The 24,190-nt window shown below is 47.7% G+C and overlaps 2 protein-coding genes across 4 annotated transcripts in view; both read right to left on the reverse strand.

Moving 5' to 3' along the window:
- Nucleotides 1-243: 243 nt before the first annotated feature.
- Bnipl (BCL2 interacting protein like) lies at nucleotides 244-10,335 on the reverse strand. 2 transcript variants are annotated; one of them, XM_036191179.1, is made up of 10 exons: nucleotides 10,118-10,335; nucleotides 9,331-9,426; nucleotides 8,957-9,024; nucleotides 7,473-7,697; nucleotides 4,693-4,875; nucleotides 3,897-3,999; nucleotides 3,609-3,740; nucleotides 1,668-1,754; nucleotides 1,396-1,494; nucleotides 244-815 (listed from the first exon to the last, which is right to left on the reverse strand). In XM_036191179.1, the coding sequence occupies exons 1-10, from the start codon at nucleotides 10,294-10,296 to the stop codon at nucleotides 779-781; spliced, it is 1,209 nt and encodes a 402-aa protein (XP_036047072.1). In that variant the 5' UTR covers nucleotides 10,297-10,335; the 3' UTR covers nucleotides 244-778. The 2 variants fall into 2 exon arrangements, with proteins under 2 accessions (XP_036047072.1, XP_036047073.1); XM_036191180.1 differs by lacking the exons at nucleotides 3,609-3,740; nucleotides 9,331-9,426.
- Nucleotides 10,336-14,861: 4,526 nt separating this feature from the next.
- The window catches only part of Prune1 (prune exopolyphosphatase 1), a 30,138-nt gene continuing 20,809 nt past the window's right edge, over nucleotides 14,862-24,190 (reverse strand). For both annotated transcript variants that reach the window (XM_036189694.1, XM_036189695.1), the window contains 3 exons: nucleotides 22,699-22,793; nucleotides 19,378-19,536; nucleotides 14,862-16,191 (listed from right to left, as the gene is read on the reverse strand). In XM_036189694.1, the coding sequence (XP_036045587.1) occupies nucleotides 15,763-16,191; nucleotides 19,378-19,536; nucleotides 22,699-22,793 (683 nt within the window). In that variant the 3' untranslated portion in view covers nucleotides 14,862-15,762. The remainder of the gene's footprint in view (nucleotides 16,192-19,377; nucleotides 19,537-22,698; nucleotides 22,794-24,190) is intronic.

Consider the following 24,190-nt stretch of genomic DNA (forward strand, 5'->3'; position numbering starts at 1 on the left):
CTGCACCAACCTGCCAGGTCTAGAGGTCGTTTGAACCGACCAAGAGGGTGCTCCAAGGCGCGTGCCACCACGCCCTTCCCCCTAAGCGCTCTTGCCGAGCAGGGCCAGCAGCCCCAGGGGCTGAGCTAAAAACTCCCGAGGAACTCTGGCAAGCAAGAATTCTGTGCCAGAACCGAAAGGTGGATTATGATGTAAGGATTTGGGCGGAAACTTGTTCGACTTAAATCTCTCATCACCGTTTATTAAAGGCCACAGGTCTGAATTTACTAACAAGGGTGAAAACATTGGCTAGGACAGCAGTCCTTCCCAGGATCACAGGCAGCAGACTAAGAAGGGGTTGGCTCCTGGGCTCCAGCAGACAGGCTGGCTGTGGTTGTTGGTTAAACCTTAACCTTCCCCCCACCTCCCCTCAAAAGACCGCTAAGATGACCAAGATGGGAAGGATCCCAGAGGTTTTGATTACAGAGAAGAAAACTGAGACCCACACATTTTATAGATAAAGCAGAATTAAATCCCAGAGCTCTGCACTTCCGTGGCCACACCACGTCTTCCTTTCTGACAGCCAAAATGCAAGCCACCCCATGTATGGGGTTCCCACCCTCAAAGCCCAGCTTGAAGGCAGTGTCCAGAAGAGGGTATCCATCGAGAAGTGAAGCGAGGATCCAGTGGAACGGGGTGGGGGCCTGGTTCAGGATGAGATGGTTTACAGAACAGCTCCAGTGTGCAAAGCGATCACCATCTCGGCCTGATTCTACTATGGCCCTTTGTCCAGTTCCGGTTAGGTGCCTCTTGAGCCGTGGAGATCCTGGTCCAGCCTACAGAGAGGTGGGGGGAGTAGTTTGGGGTTCAGGATTTGGGGGTTCTTATTCCTCTATTATGGGGAAAGAAGGTGAATTGGGGGAGCTAGAAATTGGGGACCCGAGTCCCTTCCCATCTTCTGCTCGCTAACACACCCCCACTGCATAGTTTCTCTTGGCTGCTGGCTTACCTCTTCATAATTTGTAAGGCTACACTGAACCTCCTGCATCTTCTGTGCTGGGATTATCTGATGCCCCCCTCAGTGTCTCTTGCATAATATTTTTCATTGTTCTTTAAATTTTGTTTACATTTATCTATAAATGTGTGCCATGGATTTATTCTACCTTGTAGGTTTGGGGGTCAAAGTCAAGATTGTCAGCGAGTACCTTTACCCGCTGAGTCATCTCACTGGCCCCCTTCATTTGTAGTATAATACATAATAGTATCCTTAGTTTTTCTCTATGAAGTTTTCCCACTGAAACAGTCCAAAGCAGGGCCTGTGTGTCTTAGTTCTTTGTATCTCCCCAGTGATGTTGAGAAACAGGATTGGCTTTAGACATCCCATCCCAAACCAGCATCCTTAAGGGCAGGACTCACTGTCTGACAACTTCAGGGATGTGGACTTGATCTAGGGAGATGAGTTGGGCCAGCTCCCCAAGGCTGTCCAGAAATCGGATCTTTCGTGTGAACTTGGAACTGAAGAGAGAGAATAAACCAATTATGTTTTGTATTGGGAGAGTGATCCTGGAGGATGTCACAGAGGGAAACGTAGCGAGCAGAATGGTAAGGTTAGAAAGAACAGGGTAACACCTCCTTAATGTCACAATAGACAATAGAGAAAGTGATGGCTTTGTGTCTTGAACTAGTACCTGATAAAGGGCCGAACCAGTGCCAGGAACGCCTTCACGTACCACGTAGCATGGACAACCACCAGGGCTCGAAGGTTTTTCCGAAGCCTGAGGAAGAATCCAATACGATTATGTGTTCCCTGTTCCACCTTTGTCCATGAAGAACAACAGGTGGGTTATCTTCTATACTACAGGCTCTTTGGTGTCTCTCTCTCCCAAATTTCTCTGGCAGCTGTGCCTAATCCCCATGCCTTGAGCACGTCCTGATTTATTCAACCATCTTTACTCCATGTTTAGGGGAATGTTCCTTTATAGTACCTCTGTGACTCATTTCTCTGCGGCCTACATAAATCCCTTTGGCAGACGTCTCCATCTTTCCCACTATGCAGCCCAGGGACCACTAAACTCCAAGTGGAGGTCAGGTGCAGCGGCGCCTGTGATCTCAGCACTCTGCGGAGACCCTAACAGAGGCAAGAGGATCAGGAATTCAAAGCCAACCAGGGCTACATTGAGAGTTTGAAGCCAACCTAGGCTCCATGAGCCCCTATATAAAATAAACCCCTGGGGCTGGAGAGATGGCTCCACGGTTAAGAGCACTGACTGTTCACCCAGAGGACCTAGGTTCAATTTCCAGCACCCACATGGCTCACAACTGTCTGTAACTCCAGTTCCAGGGATCTGACACCTTCACACAGAGGGAAAAAAAAAAAAAAAAAAATATATATATATATATATATATATATATATATATATATTACATAATACAAAATACTGGTGCACATTAAATAATAAATAAATCTTTAAAAAAATAATAAACCCCTTCCCTAAACAAGAAACAACAAAGCTCTTAAGTAGGAAAAAGATCAGCAAGGAGAAAAAATGGAAAAGATGAAAGAAGACAGAAAATTCAGGGTGAGGTGGCCAAGCCAGGCATGGTGATAGCACCTGTAACCTAAGCACTGGGGAGGTGGAGAGGCAGGAAGACCAGACGTTCACGGTTATGTTAGTTACACAGATAGCCAGCCTGGGTTATATGAGACCCTGTCTCCAATTGAAAAATAGATGGCTCAGAGGGTAAGAGCCCTGACTGCTCTTCCAGAGGTCCTGAGTTCAATTCCCAGCACCCACATGGTGGCTCACAACCATCTGTAATGAGATCTGGTGCCCTCTTCTGGCCTGCAGTCATACATGCTGTATACATAATAAATAAATAAATCTTAAAAAAAAAAAAGAAAAATAAATACATGCGCCGGGCGGTGGTGGCGCATGCCTTTAATCCCCAAGAAGGCAGAGGCAGGCGGATCTCTGTGAGTTTGAGGCCAGCCTGGGCTACAGAGTGAGTTTCAGGACAACCAGACTGTTATATAGAGAAAGCCTGTATTGAAAAAACAAAAACAGAAAATAAATAAAGAAATAAATGATGAGAAAACAAAGGAGAAAAAGGAACTTGATTGGGGGGGGGGCGGTGTTCACACGCCAGGGATGAAGGAAGAGGGGAGACAGCAGTGAGATGTGGAAAGGAAGTGGTAAGACTTGGGGATGGGGGACGGGGGGGGGGGAGTAGGGGGGGGGGACACATGACACGGTGTGTGTGTGTGTGTGTGTGTGTGTGTGTGTGTGTGTGTGTGTGACTGTCACCAGCCACGTGCCGGGGGGGATTCACAAGGAAGCTGAGCAGGAAAGCTAAGTGACCTTTCTAAAGAGTAGCGACCAAGTCTTAAGGGCCAGACGTCACCGACTCTCCAGGACACAACAGGAGACACTTCTAAAGAGATGCAGAGGGGGTCTGGCATGGTGGCTCAGGCCGTGACTCCTCAAGAGGCTGGGTGGGACAAGGGGGCCTTGGATTTGAGAGCAGGCGCCACACGGCAAGTCATTCTCAGAGAACAGCCAAGGGTCAAAGGGAAAATGAGGAAAGGTGGGGAAGACAGTGGGAGCTGGTCCCCCGTGCTGGGGTCTCACCTCCTATCCAAGGTGCGGTAACACTGGCGTATCCAGCTCAGCGGCGGCACTTGGGCCCTGCTTGTGCCTCCACTCAAGTGAACCAGCAGGTAATTTTCAGTTACCAGCAGCTCCAAAGTCCCCACCATATACCTGGGAACAACATTTTAGGGAAGGTACGTGCTGTGTGTCTGTATAGAGTCTCTCCAGGCAGCTATTGACTTTGGACAGGGGGTGGGGGGGTGTCTTTCCCACCCCTTTTCCTCAGCCCCCTTTACAAGCCTGTTCAGGTTTCCGCTTCCGCCTCACCTGAACAAGTGTTCCATGACATAGGTGTAGTTGGGAACGCTGCTTTGGGGTAGATAGCAGGAAGCAAAGAGGATGACAGCATTGAGGCCATCACCATGGTAACCTGGGGACCAATGTGAGGAAAATTCACTCAATCTGTAAACAGACAGCACTTCCATTTAAGATGAGGGTCTCTGGAAGTCACAGAAAGGAGGCTGAACCAACAACGGAGTCTCCACCTAAGGCACGTGAGTCAAGCGGTCAGAGGTTTTTCTGTAGGTGTGTGGTTCTTTATTTTATTTTGTATTTTTGCTTGTGAGCCTAGCCTTTAACGGCTGAGCTATCCCTCCAGCCCAAAACAATGCATCTTTTTTTTTTTTTTTTTTTGAGCTGAGGCTCGAACCCACTGAGCTAAATCCCCAACCCCTATTTTATTTTGTGTGTGAGTGTGTTGCCTGCACGCATGTGTGTGCACCGTGGGGAAGAGAAGAGCTTGTGAGATCCCCTGGAACTGGAGTGACTGACAGTTGTGAGCTGTCATGTGACTGCTGGGAAGCAAGCCCAGGTGCTCTCTGCAAGAGCAAGAGCTCTTCTTACCTGCTGAGCCAGCACGGCAGTCGCCTTCGCTGCTGCTTTCAATTATTATTATTGTGTATGTGCATGCGTGGGGCCGTGTGGGGGTCAGAGGACAACGTTTACGGAGTTAGTTCTCTCCTTGGCTCTGGGGGGTCAGACTCAGGTTGCCAGACGCGAGTGGCAAGCACCTTTACTCACTGGCCCAGCATGGTTTACGTCCTTGTCTTGCCTCTGCCCTTACCTCCATGAGACAGCACTTTCTTATAGGGCTCGATGATGGTCATGTCCACTCGCTGCTCTCGCTGTCCTGTTCGGAACACCCTCCAGCGATGACCGTCTTCTCCAGCCACGTCCCACACACAACCCCCGCCCAGCCTTTCAGCTGCCTCACTGGCCCCCAGGCCTTCTGCTCGAGGCAAATCATCTAAAAGACAGGTGGGGGCAGTGCACAAGGCAGATTTCTTGTAATTCTCCTGGATTGCTAGAGTTTACTCCTCAATTTTGTTTGTTTGAGTTTCTGAGAGAAGGTCTTCACTGTGTGGCTTAGGCTAGTCTCCAAGTCATGATCCTTCTGCCTCAGCTTCCTGAGCGCTAGGATTTTATTTATTTGTTTGTTTGTTTGTTTGTTTATTTTGGGGCATGGTTTCTCTGTGTAGCTTTGGAGCCTTTCCTGGAAGTCACTCTGTAGCCCAGGCTGGCCTTGAACTCACAGAGATCCGCCTGCCTGTCTCCAGAGTGCTGGGATTAAAGGCATGTGCTACCACTGCCCGGTTATTTATTTGTTTTTGAGACAGCGTTTCTCTGTGTAGCCCTGGCTGTTCTGGAACTCACTTTGTAGACCAGGCTGGCCTCGAACTCACAGAGATCCACCTGCCTCTGCCTCCTGAGTGCTGAGATTAAAGGCCTGTGCACCACTGCCCGGCTCTTTCTTTCCCTTTCTTCCTCCCTTCCTCCCTGCCTACCTCCCTGCCTCCCTCTCTCCCTTCCTTCCTCCCTCCCTTCCTTCTTCCCTTCCTTCCTTCTCTTTTTGAGACAGGTTTTACTCTGTAGCTCTGGCTGCCCTGGAACTCACTCTGTTGCCCAGGCTGGACTCAAACTCACTATGTATTAAGGGCTATAGTTTTCTTAGTTATCATTTTTTGTTTCTTTGTTGTTGTTTTTGTTTATTTGGGTTTTTTGTTGTTGTTGTTGTTGGTGGTGTGTGTGTGTGTGTGTGTATGTGTGTGTGTGTTGGATTTTTGGAGACAGGATGTTTCTATCTCTCTGCCTATGTCTGCCTCCTGAGTATTGGGATTAAAGAATTGTCTGGGCTGGGGGGTGGAGGGTGGGGATTTGCTGTTTTATGGGACTTTTGGGTTTTTTGTTTTTTAAATGCTAAAAAAAAAAAATAAAAATAAATTAAAAAAAAAAAAAGAATTGTGTCAACAGCTGTGCAGTGGTGGCAGCTCACACCTTTAATCCCAGCAGTGGGAGGCAGAGGCAGGAGGAATTGTTCAAGACCAGCCTGGTCTACAGAGCAAGTTCCAGGACAGCCAGGGCTCCACAAAGAAAACCTGTCTTGAAAAACAAGAAAAAGAAATATGTGCTTGCAACCACGTCCAGCTCTAGCTTTTTAAAACACGGGTTGTGGGAATCTAACTAATTCAGGTCCTCATGCTTGTGGGGCAAGGAGGAGGTGTCAGCCAATTATTTTCAGTCTATAGCCACTAAGTGAAACCAGATATCCCATAATTAACACTTTCTGTTAGTCCTCATTGTCTAGTCTACAGAAGTCTACACTCCTTGGCATAGCAGCCACCATGATCCCAACTCGGCCAGCCTCACCCAGCACTAGCTTTTCATACCCGTCCTCTGCCTCCCAGGACTTCATGTCTAGTCAGGGTTTGTGCTTTGATTCCCCAGTATGCCATGCCTGACCTGCTCCATCTACCTAGAACACCCCCTCTCTAACCTGCTGTACATGACCCTTAGAGTTCACACCCTGATTCAGTCTCCTCAAAATCCCTAACGTCCACACAGGGAGAGCCCGACCCTCGGCTGCACGTATTTATAGGCAGTTATTTCTACTGAACACTATTTCCTGAGAGCTGAGTACCTTGTGTTTCTGTTTGTTTGTTTATTTAGTTCATGTAGGAGACAAGCTTCCTTTTGTAGCCTAGACTGTCCTCAGACTCCGGGCAATCTTCCCACCTTAGCCTTAGAGCTGGGCCACAGGAGTGCAGCCTCCTCACCCCAGCTTTTGGTGCTTATAACCTCTGGCCTGTCAGGTGGCATCTGGTGGCTGTAGTCCCAGCACTTGGGAGGCCAAGACAAGAAGGATCTTGAGTTTGAGACCAGCCTGGGTTACAAGAGCGACCCTGTCCCAAACACAACAACAGCAGTATGAATTCAGTCCTAGTTCAGGAAAGCATGGAACAGGCATTTCCTTTTTTTTTTTTTTTTTTTTTTTTTTTTTGAGACAGTGTAACACCTCTGGCTGTTGTGAAACTTGCTTTGTAGACTAGGCTGGCCTGGCCTCGAACTCACAAAAATTCTCCTGCCTCTGCCTCCTGAGTGCTGAGATTAAAGGCGTGCATCATATGTCAAGCTTCGGTCTTTTTCTCAATTTCCCCTTCCATTCCCTGGCTGGTCTCCCAGCCCCTCCAAAGCTGTTCTTTTCCCTTTCTACGGAAATCAATGTTTCTACCCTGTCCTCTCAATTACTGTGTCATCTGCTCTTAATTTCTAATGTATTACTTTATGTGTATGGGTGTTTTATCTGCATGTATGTATGTGTACCACATGTGTGCCTGGTGCCCTTGAAGGTCAGAAGAGGACATCAGATTCCCTGGGACAGCTGTCATGTGGGTGCTAGGAATCGAACCCAGGTCTTCTGGAAGGGAAACCAGTGCTCTTAACCACTGAGCCAACACTTCTGCCTCCCCTTAATCCGAACATCCCATCCCATCCCATCCATCCACCCGAGCTTGCATTTTCTATCAGCTTCTGTTTTATCAGCCTCATCCTTGGGTTTGCTCCCACCTTCCCATTCAAATTCATGTCCGCTGTCCAGCTGCTCAGAGTCTGAAGGTGTCTCCAGTTCATCCACCTCCAGGTCCAGGCTGCCACCGGAAGAGGAAGATTCCGAGTGGGCGGGAGAAGCTCCGGTGTCCCCTGCTCCCTCACTCAGATTCAGCTGCAGTTCGGGGGCAGAAAGACGCTTTCGCATGGGGCGCTGGCCACACAGGGCCAGGGTGCTGGGGGTACCTGTGGTTGGAAGATAGGAAAAAACCCAAATGGAAAAACCACGTGAGCTGATGGTGACTCAACATCCCTTGTGGAATGGAGCCAAATGCCTGTGATCCCAGAACGACAAAGGAAGAGGCAAGAGGGTTGAAGTCAGCCTGGGCTGCAAGAAGAGCCTCTGTACCAAAACAAACAAAGAAACGGTACACAAGTCAAGACACCAGGCTCAGGGGCTCAGATCTGCAATTCCAGCATCTGGGAGGCAGAGGCAGGAGGATAGCTGCAAGCTTTGTCTGCTTGCTTGTTTCTTTCTTACTATTGGTTTTTTCAAGACAGGGTCTCTCTGTAGCTTTGGAGCCTGTCCTGGACTAGCCCTGTAGACCAGGCTGGCCTCGAACTCACAGAGATCCACCTGCCTCTGCCTCCCGAGTGCTGGGACTACAGGCGTGCGCCAACACCGCCCGGCGCTTGTTTCTTTCTATGGGTACTTCCCACGCGTGTTTGTCTGTCTGTACACTACATGTAGACCTGGTGCTCTCAGAGCACGCAAGTGGGTGTCAGAGGCCCTGAGACTAGAGTTAAGGAGGGTTGTGAGCCACCATGTGGATTCTGGGAATCAAACGGAAGAGCAGCCAGTGTTCTTAACTGCTGAGCCATTTCTCTGGCCCTGATGACTGCAAGTTTGAGGCCAATTCAGACTCTATATGAGTTCCAGGCCAGCCTGGGCTATGAGACTGTCAAAAAATACCTCGGTCATGGGGCAGTGCTGGCGCACGCCTTTCATCCCAGCACTCGGGAGGCAGAGACAGGCAGATCTCTGTGAGTTCGAGGCCAGCCTGGGCTACAAAGTTGAGTTACAGGACAGGTTCCAAAAGCTACACAGAGAAACCCTGTCTTGAAAAAACCAAAAAACAAACAAACAAGCAAACAAAAAACCCTCAGACATTGTGGCACACATCTTTAATCCCAGCACTTGGGAGGTAGAGACAGGTGGATCTCTGTCAAAGTCAGTCTAGTTTACAAAGGAGTTCCAGGCCAGCCAGGGCTATATAGGGAGGCATTGTTTCAAACAAATGAACAAAAACCCAGACATCAACGGTAACAAAAGACACCTAAAATGAAAATTTAAAGGAGCTAATTCCTGTGACTTCTGAGACAGGGAAGTGACATAGGGCAAATGGGGATGGAGGAAGGGGACTGAGGGGCAGAAACCACAGTGAGGTCTCCTGCCGCAAAGATCCCCAGGAGATCCAGGTCTAGCTCCACTTTCCTCTCCTTACCTGCCTGTGAGCCTCTGTGAGGGTCTTCAGGATCTCCAGGCGGGCTAGCAATCTCCTCCGGAAGCAATCTAGAGGGTAGGGATTAAACAGGCACTTAGACACAAGCCCCCAGCCAGGTAGCCCCGTTTTCTTCCCTCCACCCTGTTTCCTCTCTGGTCTCTTTCCCCTCCCCTGAAGATTTTGTTTATGTGTACATGTGTTTTGCCTACGTTTATCTGTGCACCACATGTGTGCCCGGTGCCCTTGGAGCCCAGAAGAAGGTGTCAGATCCCTTGGGACTGGAGCAAAGGATTGGTTGTGGGCCACCGTGTGGTTCTGAGAATCAAACCCGGGTCCTCTGGAAGAGCCCCGGGCGGGCGAAGGCCCAGGCTTACCTGGGAAACTCTTCATCTTGCCATTCTTCCCTCAGCTCCAGCTCTCCAAGTCTCAGGGCGGCCCCTGGCTCTGCAGCTCCTGCCTTCTCCCCAGCCCTGATGTCAGCACCCCCAGAAGAAAAGATCACGAGAAGACAACGTAACAGTATCCAGACAGTAAGTGGCAGACACCGGTGTGAAGAAGTGTCCCAGAGGGCCCTGGTCTATGTCTACAGATAGTCTGCCTTTTCTACCTGACTGCGCTGCTGAGCAGAGGGGAAGGGCCATCAGGGAATCCCTTGGCCTCCATGCTAGTGGCTTTACCTGCAGGGTAGGAGCCGAAGGCAGCCCACATCACACCTGGCTGGAACCCAGACAGACCTGCCCGGTTAACCCCGAGCAAAGCAGATGACACCTAGTCAGCCCTGCCTTTCCTCCACGGTGCTGGGAAATATGGCACAGGGAAGAGGAAGAAAGGAGAGGTTCACTGGGAAGCAGAACCGGGCTCTAAATTTGGTTCTAGGCCAGGTCTCCTAATGGCCATTCTAAGAGAGGGTGGGGGTTAAATTAAAGAAGAGAGAGAGAGAGAGAGAGAGAGAGAGAGAGAGAGAGAGAGAGAGGTGGTCTATCAGAGAGAAGATAGGAACTTTAAACTGTGGAATTGGTTCCGTACTGTATTTATTTCCTGCCCCAAACCACCCTGTCCCTTCTCTGCAGATCCCTTCTCTGCATGCTCTTCTTTGAGGAACCCGGGAAGGCTGGGTGGTAGGAAACGCCCTCTCTCTGTCTCCAGTCAGCCCTTACTTACCCAACTTCCAAAGTCTTTTTTCCTGTTTCTTGTATAGTTCCCATCTTTCCAAGTCGCCCTGTGTTCTTGGACACCTTACGAAGGGTGGGAGGCTGCGGTCCCAGCCCCCACCGCTCCTTCCTTTTCTGTCTCAGCTGCGCTCTTACCTCTAAGGAGGTGTGGAAGGGAGGTAACCTCATCTTCAAACAGGTTTTGCCACCGCCCCTCCCAAGGAGCAGGTTTGCCCAAAAGCCCAGCCTCTTGTGTGGGGGCGGGCTTTCGGGTGGAGAGTGAGAGTTCCAGGGTGGTGATCTGTTCTCCACAGATTCTCTACAACCTGGAAGCCCTTTGCTTTGCCCTTCTAAGGGGGGCAGAGCGCTAAAAGATAATTGTGTGTGTGTGTGTGTGTGTGTGTGTGTGTGTGTGTGTGTGTGTGAGTGTGTGCATTCTGGGGAAGCCTGAAGCTAATGTTGGATGTCTTCCTCAGGAAATCTGAGGCAGGGTCTCTCAATTGAACCCATAGCTCACTAATTCTTGTTTTAGCTAGCCAGCTGAACTCCAGGGATTCCCCGAGAGCCTGGGTTACAGGTGGATGCCCCTACCTGCCCAGCCTTTGCGTGTTCTGGGGATCTAAACAAGGCTCTTCATGTTTGAATAAAGTAAGTGTCTCTCCGTTAAGCCAGCTCCCCAACTCTATTTTTCAGTGTCTTACATTTTAGAATAATCTGATCTGGAATGTGTGGGTGAGCTTTCTGCTCCAGTTCCTACTAGGAACTAGGTCTTACTTATTTTTAAAATATTATGATTATCATCATCATTATTATTATTATTTTGTTTTTCCAAGACAGGGTTTCTCTGTGCAGTTTTGGTGCCTGTTCTGGATCTTGCTCTGTAGCCCAGGCTGGCCTCGAACTCACAGAGATCCGCCTGCCTCTTGCCTCCCGAGTGCTAGGATTAAAGGCATGCACCACCACCACCTGGCTAAAATATTATTGTATGTATGTCACCTGGCTAAAATATTATTTATTGTATGTATGTGAGTGTATGTAGCCACACATGGACAAGGAGGCCAGGAGAGGGTGTCCTCCTCTATCATTTGGCCTATTTCTTTGAGACAAGGTCTCTCTCTAAGCCTGGATCCTGGCTCTTGCATTGGTTAGGCTGGAATCCAACAGCAATTTTCCCGTCTCTCTTGGAGCTGGGGTATAGGCCTTTGTAGAGCTGTCTGTCTTGTTACGTGGTGCTGGGATCTGAACTCCAGGCTTCATGACTGAGGAGAAAGCACTGAACTGTGGAGCCAACTCTCTAGCCCTGGAAGCTTAAAAAAGGTATTTGTTGTTGTTTTGTTTGGGTTTTTGGTTTTTTTCGAGACAGGGTTTCTCTGTGTAGCTTTGTGCCTTTCCTGGAACTCACTTGGTAGCCCAGGCTGGCCTCGAATTGTTTTTGCTTTTAATTTGATGTGCCTGAGTGTATTGCCTGCGTGAATGTCTCTGCACCAGAAGCGTACCTGGTGCCCTTGGAAGATAGAAAAAGTTGTTAGATCTCTTGGGACTAGAGTTACAGATAGTTGTGAGCCCTGTCAGTTCTGGGAAATAAACCCGGGTCCTCCAGAAGAGCAGCCAGTGTTCTTAACCACTGAGCCATCTCTCCAGCCCTTAAAATGTAATTTTTTAAAAAAGATTTATTTATTACACATACAGTGTTGTCTACAGGCCAGAAGAGGGCACCAGATCTCATTACAGGTGGTTGTGAGCCACCATGTGGTTTCTGGGAATAGAACTCAGGACCTCTGGAAGAACAGCCAGTGCTCTTAACGTCTGAGCCACCTCTCCAGCCCTTAAAATGTAATTTTTAAAATCCATCTTACTGGAGTGTGTGTGACATCTTGTGAGAATTGGTACTCTCCTTCTACCATGTAGGTCCTAGGGATCAAGTTGGTCGTCTTGGCACTGGGTGCCTTTGTCCATATCATCTTGCAACCCCAGCAGATAGCTTTTAAAAGCCGGTCCTGATGAAGGCCTGTAATCTCAGCTACTCAGGAGGCTGAGGTAGGACCACAAGTTCAAAGCCAACCTGGGCAACTTGGTGAGATCCTGTCTCAAAATAAAAAGTTAATAGCCGGGCGGTGGTGGCACATGCCTTTAATCCTAGTACTAGGGAGGCAGAGGCAGGCAGATCTCTGTAAGTTCGAGGCTAGCCTGGTCTCCAAAGTGAGTTCCAGGAAAGGCACAAAGCTACACAGAGAAACTCTGTCTCAAAAAAAAAAAAAAAGTTAAAAATGGTCAGTGCAGTGATAGAACACCTGCCCAGCGTGCATGAGGTCCTAGGTTCAGTCACCAGAACCATACACACATAGGGGTAAAGCTAGGAACTATTTTGTTTTTATTTTATTTTATTTTATTTTTGCCAGAGCTGAGGACCCAACCCAGGCCTTGCACTTGCTAGGCAAGCGCTCTACCACTGAGCTAAATCCTCAACCCATGTTTTTATTTTTATTTATTTATTTTTACATAGTAAGACCACTATTATTATTTACATGCAGACAAAACATTTATTTATTTTTTCATCTGTTCGGAGAGCTATGTTTTACTTAAGTAGTGTGAGTGAGATTCCTATTTACCTTCCCGTCACTGATTTACAGCAGACATTTTTCTATAGGCTAATCCATAGTCTAAAAAGATTTTAGACTCTCCTCCTGAAAGTACAGCCAACATATCCTTTCATCAGCTTGATACGGTACAAATTCTTATCCTAATAGTGAAATGTTTCACTGAAGCTTGCACAGTGATTGAGTAAAACCAAAACTTACTATAAGCCACAGTCATCCTAGGGTCCCCCCTGCTAGGTAGCCTCCCTGGTTCTGTGGGTTGCAGTCTGATTGCCCCTTGCTTTATATCTAGTATCCACTTATGAGTGAGTACATACCATGTTTGTCCTTCTGGGTTTGGGTTACCTCACTCAGGATGATTTTTTCTAGTTCCATCCATTTGCCTGCAAATTTCATGCCGTCATTGTTTTTCTCTGCTGAGTAGTACTCCATTGTGTATATGTACCACATTTTCTTAATCCCTTCTTCAGTTGACGGGCATCTAGGTTGTTTCCAGGTTCTGGCTATTATGAATAGAGCTGCTATGAACATAGTTGAGCATGTATCTTTGTGGTATGATTGAGCATTCCTTGGGTATATGCCCAAGAGTGGTATGGCTGGGTCTTGAGGTAGATCATCTCCAATTTTCTGAGAAACTGCCATACTGATTCCACAGTGGGTTGGGATTTAGCTCAGTGGTAGAGCATTTGCCTAGCAAGCACAAGGCCCTGGGTTCTATCCTCAGCTCAAACAAACAAACAAACAAAAAAAACCAACAACTAATTTCCAGAGTGGTTGTACAAGTTTGCATTCCCACCAACAGTGGAGGAGTGTTCCCTTTGCTCCACATCCTCTCCAACATTGACTGTCATTAGTGTTTTTGATCTTAGCCATTCTGACTGGTATGAGATGGAATCTCAGAGTCATCTTGATTTGCATTTTTCTGATGATTAAGGATGTTGAGCATTTCCTTAAATGTCTTTCAGCCATTTGAGATTCTTCTTTTGAGAATTCTGTTTAGCTGTATAGCCCATTTTTTAAATTGTATTGTTCAATATTTTATGTCTAGTTTCTTGAGTTCTTTATATACTTTGGAGATCAGTCCTCCATCTATAAGTCTATCTATACGTCTGTCTCTAAGTCCTCTATCTACAAGTCTATCTCGGGCCTTCTTTCCAGCATAAGGAAACAGAAGAGACAAGTCAGGCCCTCCCATCTGAAGCCCCAGCACAGGAGAGCTCCTGCAGGAGGGCTGCTATGCACTGGAGGTTAGCTTCAGCTATTTGATTAAGCAAGGGCAGTTTAGGAGACTGTCTCAAAAGAAGAAACAAAACAGGCCAGCTGGTGGTGGCACACGCTTTTAATCTCAGCACAAGGAAGGCAGAGGCAGGCAGATCTCTGAGTTCGAGGCCAGCCTGTCTACAGAGCAAGTTCCAGAACAGCCAGAGCTACACAGAGAGACCCTGTCTGGAAAAACCAACCCCCCCCAAAAAAAAAACCTGAGGCCACAACTGAATTTTTTTTTTTTTTTTTTTTTTTTTTTGAGCTGAGGGTCGAACGCAGGGCCTTGTGCTTGCTAGGCAAGCGCTCTACCACGGAGCTAAATCCCCAACCCACAACTGAATATTTTAAGGAAAGCTCTGGGAACAGGAATCAAGGAAAGGTTGAGGAGGAAGGAGACAGCTCATAGCTTAGTCAAGAAAGCAGTGATGGGAGATGGTAAGATGAGTCTGTAGGTAGTGCAGCCATTATCAGAGGGAAGGCCTGATCACACCTTTAAAGAGAGACAAGACTTCAAACAGGAAGAAAGTGTTTAATACAAAACAAAAATGCAAAACCAAGTACCAAGTCACAGGACATAATCCCTTTGGTTCAGTGATGGCACCAATAGTTCAAGTTCCCAACGGCTACAGACGTCATCCCCTAAATGAAGTCAGACTGCCCCAAACCACCACACACCCTACAGTTCATCAATACTGTTTGCAACATTTATGGGGTAAGAACAGGGGAAAGAGGTTGGTTTGAAAAAAGGGGGGCAGGGAGAGACTACACATGCAGACAAGGGAGAGTTCACTGCTGGGTCACAATATATCCCTGTACATGCTATATGAGGCTAAGTCCCTTGGTACAATCACACATAAACACACACAATCCAGTGACCCCAGCACTCCCAGGGAAGACAGGAAAAACACAAAGAAGCAGAGGAGGGAAAGGAAGACAGGAAGAGGCAGGTCACAGAATACCAGGGAACATCTACTCCTAACCCTCATCTACACGGGGAAAATGAGACCAGGACAGTGAAATGTCTCACCAGAAGACACTATGCTTTCTTTAATGTGAGCAAAACCAGAAAAAGATGGACAAGAACTTGCCAGACCCACTAAGGTCCAATCAAGTTCTGCCCTCTTGGCAAAAAGTACCTATGAGGTACTACAGCTGTCCTGGGTGCTACGTGACCCCAAGAACCTCAGGTCCCCAGGGTCTCTTTGGGCTTCCTGTGAGACAGAAGGAGCCAAAGAAAGGAAACCCAGCCATGTGTTCAAGACAGGCCAGGTATGGTAATAAGAGACTACAATTCCAGCACTCAGGAGGATTAGGAATTCAAAAAGACTAGCCTCAGACACATACGGGGTTCAAGGCCAGCCTAGGCTACATGGGTCTCTGTCTCAAAAAGAACTTTAAAACAAATGAAATGGTGAATTCATGGAGACAAGTAGTTAAATGGATTCATGACAGATACTGGCTCTGCTCATGGTCTTTCTGAAGACACTTAGAATGGGGCCTACATTCCTTTAGTCCTGCTCAGCTAGGACAGTGATCATATCACATCGTACCCATCGAAATAGAGGAAAATCAATGCAGATTAAATAATTCAATTAAATAAAACCTGTCTGACTGGTAGAGACGGGAAAGGAGAGGCAGAAAGCCATTCTTACAGCAGCTGCTTTCTTCCCTCCCAGTTTTATGAGAACTGTACACTAGATCCTGGGGCACCAGACACGGTTGTGAAATGACCGAACATCTCAAAACATGCATTTGAGGAGGGCAATCACCCTCCACACTTCCCCTCTTCCCACGGTCACTTATTTGATGGGCAGGCTCTGGCACACTGGGACAGTGAGATCTGACTACACTTCTCAAAGACGGCCTCGGCTGAGAGCTTCGGCAGCCCGTGATCCAGAGGGCACTCATCCACCAAGCTGTTCATGGGCGTGGGGGGCAGCGGAGGGTCCTCTTCGTCTTGACTCAGTCCAGACATCAGGGAGTTACATGCCTTGTCCAATTCCTTGTCCGCCTGCTCCCTGGACAGACCCACTACCTCAGGCTGCCCTGAAGGCATCTTCGTTGATTCAAAATATGCTGACAGGGCTTCCTGGAGCACAGGCAGAAATTTCTTCCGAGAGACCTGGGTGTTGCCTTGAAGATAGGCTTGGAGGTCAGGAGAGATGCTTGGGATAGGGGTCAGCTTCAGGGGTGGGGAGGTGGACTGTTCCAGGACTCCACAGATCTAGAGAAGACAAGAACAGGGGATGATGTGTAATGGCATAGCAAAGAGCTGAGGTTTCTAGCAGAGGTGAAAATTATTTTGTTTGCATGTTTGTTGAGACAGGGTCTCACTATGGAGCCCTAGCTGGCCTGGAACCACAGAAATCCACGCACTTCTGCCTTTTCAGTATTGAGGTTACCTGTGTGCCACCATGCCTAGCTGAGGTGCTTGGGATCAAATCCACGGCTTCAAGCATCCAGAAGATTGCTGCCAGATTATTTACGTTCCCAGACAGCTCCAACCGCCCCCCACTCTCACCCCACCCCCCACCCCCCGCCCATGGCCTTTGTTTTTTTGACACAAGCTCTAACACTTAGTGAAGCCCTGGAACTTACTAAGTAGCCCAGGCTGGCCTTGAATGCATTGTAATCCCCCTGCCTCAGCTTCCCATGTGTTGATATTATAAGATACCCTGCATGTCTGGAACATTTATTTAGATGACATATTTTGTTTCATTAACAAAGAAATCAAAGTGCACAGAGTTTTTGGGTTTTTTTTTTTTTTTTTTTCCTTCGAGACAGGGTTTCTCTGTTGCTTTGGTGCCCATCCTGGAACTTGCTCTGTAGACCAGACTGTCCTTGAACTCAAAGACACGCCCACCTCTTGGTGGCTCAGGTTTCCTTGAGTAAAATCGCTGGATAATGGCAGAACCTGAAACAGTGACACAGACCCCAGGATCCCTGGCACTTGATAAAATGCAAGTTCCATGTGCAACTTCCTCTTTGGCCAGGACAGGACTGAGGGGAAGAAACAGGACAGAGTGAGGGTGGGGACAGGCCAAGCATGCCACCCATCTGGCTGTTCCCATACACCTCATTATATTGGGACAGCTGCTGCATTTCCTTACGGTAATTGATGCTTCCACAGAATAGGCCCGACACTGGAACCCGACTGTCACCAACAGTACTGTTCCAAATGTCATACTAGGAGGGAAGGAAGGGACGGCCGAGGGAGTGTGCACAGGGTCCTGTCTCTCCACAACGACCACGGTGGCTACTGTCACCAGACTGAGTGGTTGGTGGAGACGGACTAGGTTCTGGAAGGTGGACGGTACTTTCTGGTAGCCAAAGTACCTTCCCCTTAGCATGGCTCGTAAGAGCCACTTGTTCTGAACATGGACTCTGCCTAGAAACAACCACGTCAGAGTGTGCAGTGATGACCCTTCTTTGAGTCACTGACTCTGTGAGTCCTCTGGCTTAGCTCAAAGGGCAAGCAGGTAAACCCAAGACAGAAAAACGTGTCTACCTGATTGTAAAACCTAGTTCTCGGCCGGGAGGCAGCGGTGATGGTGCATGCCTTTAATCCCAGCACTCAGGAGGCAGAGCCAGGGGGATCTCTGTGAGTTTGAGGCCAGCCTGGGCTACCAAGTGAGTTCCAGGAAAGGTGCAAAGCTGCACAGAGAAACCCTGTCTCAAAAAAAAACAAAAAAAAACAAAACAAAAAATCCTAGTTCTCTCTGAGTGTCAGTCACCCCTACAGCAGGGGAGGAAACAGAGAAACTGTCAGCAAAGGACAGACATGCCTCTCCTGAGTGCAAAGAAAGGCTGGACTGTTCTTAGCATATTCACAGCACAGGCAATCCAGAATCTTTCGTTATTTTAAATCAGTCACCAACTGAAAACCGAAAGGAAGGTCAGGAAAGGAGCTGACGTGCTCCTGAGAACTTCTCTGGATCTCTGGAGTGTGGTTCCCAGGTGGACACCAGTGTGGTGCACAGCAGAAAAGGTTCCTGTGTGTGTGTGTGATGTGTGTGTGTGTGTGTGTGTGTGTGTGTGCGCGCGCATGCTTTTCTTTTGCTTTTTGTAGTGCTGAGGATTGACTCTGGGACCTCACACATGCTAGGGAGGTGTCCCACCCCCAGGCTTTTCTTCTGTCCATGAATTGTTAAGAGAATGGAGAGAAAGGACTCATCTTCTTTTAGTTTTTTTTTGTTGTGGTGGTTGTTTGTTTTAGGGGTTTTTTGGGTGGTGGTGGTGGTGGTATTGAGGATCAAACCCAGGGCTTTGGCTAGGTGAGCACTCTATCACTGAGCTCAATTCTCAGCCACTCTCGGAATGTTTTTTTGAGATAGGGTCTCACTCTACACAGACCTGCCTAGCCTCGAACTCACGGGCCATCCTCATGCCTGATACTGCTGGGAGGAGAGGGTGTGCAGCCACACCCGGCCTTAGCACTTAGGCTTGTGGAGTAGTTTCCCTGTTACTAAGTAGCACTGGGCTGCAGCCCCTAAATTCTGGGAATACAGGCCTGGGTGAGCATGCCCAGTAAGAGCAAATTCTAACTCCAGGTTGACATTTCCTCCTAACCAGGTTTCCTTCAAGCTCCCTATAAACAGAAATTGCTGTCTAATCTTTAGAAATGCTTTTCTCAGTATCTGTATAACTAAGGCTACTCCCTCTTTAGAGCGAATGGCTAAAAACAGGCAAGGGGCCTGGGTCTATGCCTATGAGATTCTGGATAGCTGGATATGGGGTTCCCATCCAGCACTGAGGAGGCAGGAAGACTGCTGTGAGTTCAAGGACTGGGCTACCGTGTGAGGCCCTGTCTCAAAAACAAAAATAGGGCAACAGAAGAAGGTACCTGCTGCCCAGGCTGACAGAGTTTGGTCCCCAGGACCTACCTACCTACAGGCTGTCCTCTGACCTCCATGTGCACACACACTAGACATATTAGGGGCTGGGGAGATTGCACTTGCTCAATCATGAGGACAATTGGATTCCAGCATCCACGTTGGGTGGCTAGGTCACTTCAGCTCCAAGTAATGTAAAAACCTCTTCTGGCCTCCATGGGCATCACTCACATGTGCACATACTCACATGGACACATAAACATACAATAGTGAATAAAAATTTAACACATACAAACACACACAGAACCCCTTCTGTATAAAAATACAACTCGAGGGCTGCAGAGATGGCTTAGAGGTTAAGAGCACCGACTGCTCTTCCAGAAGTCCTGAGTTCAATTCCCAGCAACCACATGGTGACTCACAACCATCTGTAATGAGATCTGGCGCCCTCTTCTGTGTACATAATAAATAAATCTAAGGAAAAAAAATACAACTCGAGGTAAGGTCTTGTGGCACAGGAATATGGAACACAAAGGCACACTTGGGCCACTGACCCTCAGTATGACGAGGAGACTCACCGTCATTCGAAGTGCCGCGTGGGGACAGAAAATAGCTAACTGCCGTACTGGCTCATTTTGAGTGTTGAAAAAGATATTCATGACAACCAGGGCATCACAGCTGTGACCCTGGCAGAAAGCACTGAGGTCTTCCAGGAGGTCCAGCCGCTGCAGAAAGACCTAGAAAGGAAGAAATAGAGTAATGGAAGCTTACAGCTAGCCCATATTCTTTTCTTTTTTTAAAATTTATTTATTAAATATACAGTGTTCTGCCTGCATGTGTCCCTGCAGGCCAGAAGAGGGCGCCAGATCTCATCACAGATGGTTGTGAGCCACCATGTGGTTGCTGGGAATTGAACTCAGGACCTCTGGAAGAGCAGTCAGTGCTCTCAACCTCTGAGCCATCTCTCCAGCCCCAAGACCATATTCTTACTAACAAATCCTTAGAAGGTTTTCTGTGCATGGGACTCACAATTTGTGCACCACTAAAATGGTATGTGGTATTTACGCTGGAGATTGGGATAGAATGGGGAGGATATAGGCTTCCGATTAAGACAGAATCAGAAAATTAGCTACTACATTGCCTCTTAGGAATAAGACCAAGAAGTGATATTAACACCCCCAACCCACCCCACCCCACCCCACCCCCCCACCCCCCGCCTAAGTTTCCTCAATAAAATAAGAAGACAGCATTTCTCAGACAGTTGTTTTAAGAATTAACCAAGAATGAAAACATGAACAGTGGCCAGATGTGCTAGTTAGATTTTTTGCAAACTGGAAACAAGCCTGGGTCATCCGGGAAGAGAAAACCTCAACAGGGAACATGCCTCCCTAAGACTGGCCTGTAGGCAAGCCTGTGGGGCATTCTCTTGGTTAATGATTGATGTGGGAGGGCCCAGCTCACCATGGGCAGTGCCACCCTGCCACCCCGGGGAGGTGGTCCTGGGTGGCATAAGAAAGCAGGCAGAGCGAGCCATGAGGACCAAGCTGGTGGGCAGTGTTCGTAAGGGTTACTTCAGTTCCTGCCTCTAGGGTTCTGCTCTAGGTTCCCTTCTGATGGTAATCCATCCTTGGCTCTCTCTTTGCTAATCTATTACCCAAATATTTTTCATGCAGCATTTTCTCTATTATATAATGCCATTATTTATTTCAAATCAGGGCTTTTCCCTATCCTTGGCCTTTCTTCTAATTAGTGTGTATGTGTGATATATGTACGTGCACGCCTACGTGTGTGCAGAGAACGAGGTCATCAGGTGTCCTGCTCTATCACTTTTGTTTTATTCCCGTCTCTTACTCAAGCTGGAGCTAGGCTGGTGGTCCCCTCTCTTCCCTGCACAACACTAGAGCTGCAGGTGCACATGTGCCCATGCCCGGCTTTGGTGTGTTCTGGGGATTTGAACTGGGGTCTTTGTGATGGTGACTGAGCCTGATGGTCTGCTGAGCCATTTCTGCAGCCCCCTATCCTTGGCCATCCTAAGGTGTCAATTTGTACAGTGGTTAGGATACAGGGCAACCCTTCCATGCAGTCATGTTTGTTTTCCACATTAGGCTATATACTATGGTTTCTTAAACTGTGCGTGTGCTCCCACATGGGATCTCATAACTGAAATAACTGAATGAGGGGCATGGGAAGCTGATCGAGTTTCAGTGGTAGAGCATCTGCCCAGCAAGCCCTCAACACTGAAAGACAAACCAACTCATGAGACAACTGTGTGCTATGAACTGTAGTGCTTGTTTGTTTAGATTTATTTAGTCTATGTGTTTAGCCTGGGTGTATGCACTACACTATGTGTGTGCATGGTGGTGTCCACAGAGGTCAGAAGAGAACATCTGATGCCATGGAACTGGAATTACAGATGGTTGTGAGCACATGTGCATGCTGGGAACCAAACTCAGGTCCTCTACAACAGAAACAAGTTCTTAACCACTGAGTCATCTCTCCAGCCCTTGACTGTTGTTGTTCTCAAAGATTTATGATTTTTAAGTACAGATGTGTATGTGCCTGTGAATACTGATGCCCTTGGAGTCCAGGAGCGTCAGGGCTGGAATGAGATGAGGCCAGAGCAAAGAACAGAGGTCAGATACAGGCGCAGGGAAGGAAGCCTTTGGGTTGTGTGAGAAACACAATGAGAGAGAGTGGAGCGGGTGTGTGTGTGACTGGATGTGACCTCGTTTATTACCTTATCTATTTACTTAAGATCGGGTCTCATGCAGGGCGGAGGTGGGGCTTGCCTTTAATCCACCGGGAGGCAGAGGCAGGAGGATCACTGTGAATCTGAGGCCAGGCTGATCTACAGAGCCAGTTTCAGGACAGCCAGGGCTGTTACACAGAGAAACCCTGTCTCAAAATAATCAAAAAGGAGGGAGAGGGAGAGAGAGAGAGAGAGAGACCGAAGGGCGGAAAAAGGTAGTCTCACTGTGTAACCCTGGCTGGCCTCGAACTCTCAGAGATCCACCAGGCTGTTTCCCAAGCACTCTCCAGCACTCCTGGTATCCAGTTTAGGGTTGCTATCACCGTGATGAAACAGCATGACCAAAAGCAACTCGAGGAAGAAAGGGTTTATTATGTTCACATGGTAGTCCATCAGTGAAGAAGTCAGGACAGGAACTCAAACAGGGCAGGAACCTGGAGCAGGAGCTGATGCAGAGGCCATGGAGGGAACTAGTCCACGCGGCTTGTTCAGTCTGCTTTCTTTCTTTCTTTCTTTCTTTCTTTCTTTTTTTTTTTTAAAGATTTATTTATTTATTATGTATACAGTGTTCTGTCTGCACGTATCTCTGCAGGCCTGAAGAGGGCACCAGATCTCATTACAGATGGCTGTGAGCCACCATGTGGGTGCTGGGAATTGAACTCAGGACCTTTGGAAGAGCAAATAGTGCTCTTAACCTCTGAGCCATCTCTCCAGCCCTCAGCCTGCTTTCTTATAGAACCCAGGACCGACCAATCAATCCCATATTGATCACTAATTAAGAAAATGCCATATGGGCTTGCCTATAGCCTCATCTTATGGGGATGTTTTGTCAACTGGGGGTTCCTATCTCTCAAATGAGTCTAGCCAAAACACCTAGAAACAAAAATTTCTTTAAAAAAATCCCATATACTTAAAATCACTGATTACTCTACGGAGAGTGAGTTGTGCAAGGCTGCCGGCCGCAGAGAAACCAGCACTCAGGCTACTACGGCAGCAGTGCAGTGAGGGGTGATGGACTGTAGAGAATTCCGGGGGAGATGAAGACAAGTGGAGAGGTACCACGGTATTGTAGAGTGAGGGGGATGAAGGGCAAGTCTCCTGTGTGAGAAAAGATGCTCCCTTCCCATTCTCTCCAGCAGTTTGCTCTTACCTCCAAATCCATGTAGACGGCACTGATGGCCACCTTGGTGCCTTGTTGGTAGATGGTCTTCTGGTCCTTTCTGAGCATCTGCTCAGTGGTCAGGCCTAGAAAACAGAAGGGAAACTAGAGTCACACAGAGGACATGGCCTGACACCACAAGAGTGTAGACAGGGAGACTGGAACGTAGTTCCTTCTGGAGGCAATGAACAGGAGCAATAAGTGAAGATGTAATTATATAGAGGATTACTTGAATAGTCAGGTCACGGACTGGAGAGATGGCTCAGCAGTTAAGAACACTGGTTGCTCTTCCAGAGGGCCAGGGTTCAATTCCCAGCACCCACATGGCAGCTCAAAACTGTGTGCAACTCCAGTTCCAGGGGAGCTGATGCCCCTTCTGTCTTCTGTGGGTACCAGATATGCACATAGTGCACAGACATACATGTGGGCAAAACACACATCCATATGAAATAAAAAATTAAGTAAAATTTGAAAGATGATAATAATCAGGTCACAAGAGTTGAATGGGACTTTGTAGAAGGTGAAAGAAGAGGGTTTTACAGGGTGTGGTGGTGCACACCAGTAATCCCAGGGCTCTGGAGGAAGAGGCAAGGGATGAGTTTGAGAACAGCCAGGTCACATCATGAATTCCAGGTTAGCTAGAGCTGCATAGTGAGACCACCTCATTAAAACAAACACACCTGGGCCTGGAGAGATGGCTCAGAGGTTAAGAGCACTGGCTGCTCTTCCAGAGGTCCTGAGTTCAATTCCCAGCAACCACATGGTGGCTCACAGCCATCTGTAATGAGATCTGGCGCCCTCTTCTGCATACATAATAAATAAATAAATAAATAAATCTTAAAAAAAAAAAAAAAAAAAAAACACCACTCAAAAACAAGCAAACGACAACCCAGAACCAACAGCATAGAGGCTCCGACTCTTCCCCAGCCTCCTCTCGCCCCGTCGTTCTTTATTTACAAGTTTTGTTGGGGATCACACCTGGGCCTTTATACATGTTAGGCAAGTACTGCTCTTCAGCTATATCCTCGGCTCTGAGGTTTTCTTCCTTTCTATATTCTCTTAACTTTCTAAAAGTACATGTGGTATTGCTATTTCCTTCTTTTGCTTTTTTTTATACCAACAGGTAGAAGATTATGGAAGTTTTGGTTCTCCTTGTCCTTTGAACAGACACTGATTACTTACTTCTTCCTCTAATAACACAGCTACTGTTCTGATATGTTGTTATGTCCTAAATTCTGATAACTAACCCCCCCCCCCATATTCTATTTGTGTCCTACATTCTCAGATTACACTGGGACTCTATGATGCTTTATTCTTTGAGAATTTCATACACTATGTTGATCATATTCAACCTCCCCAATAGCCTCAGACTCACCTGCTTTCCTGCCCACCTACCTCCAGCTTTTTTCTTTTTATATCCATCAAGTTCAATTTGTGCTGTGCATACAGTCTTGGATTTTTTTGTTTTGTTTTGTTTTTCAAG

This window comes from Onychomys torridus, chromosome 6, assembly GCF_903995425.1.
Source record: "Onychomys torridus chromosome 6, mOncTor1.1, whole genome shotgun sequence".
Lineage (NCBI taxonomy): Eukaryota > Metazoa > Chordata > Mammalia > Rodentia > Cricetidae > Onychomys > Onychomys torridus.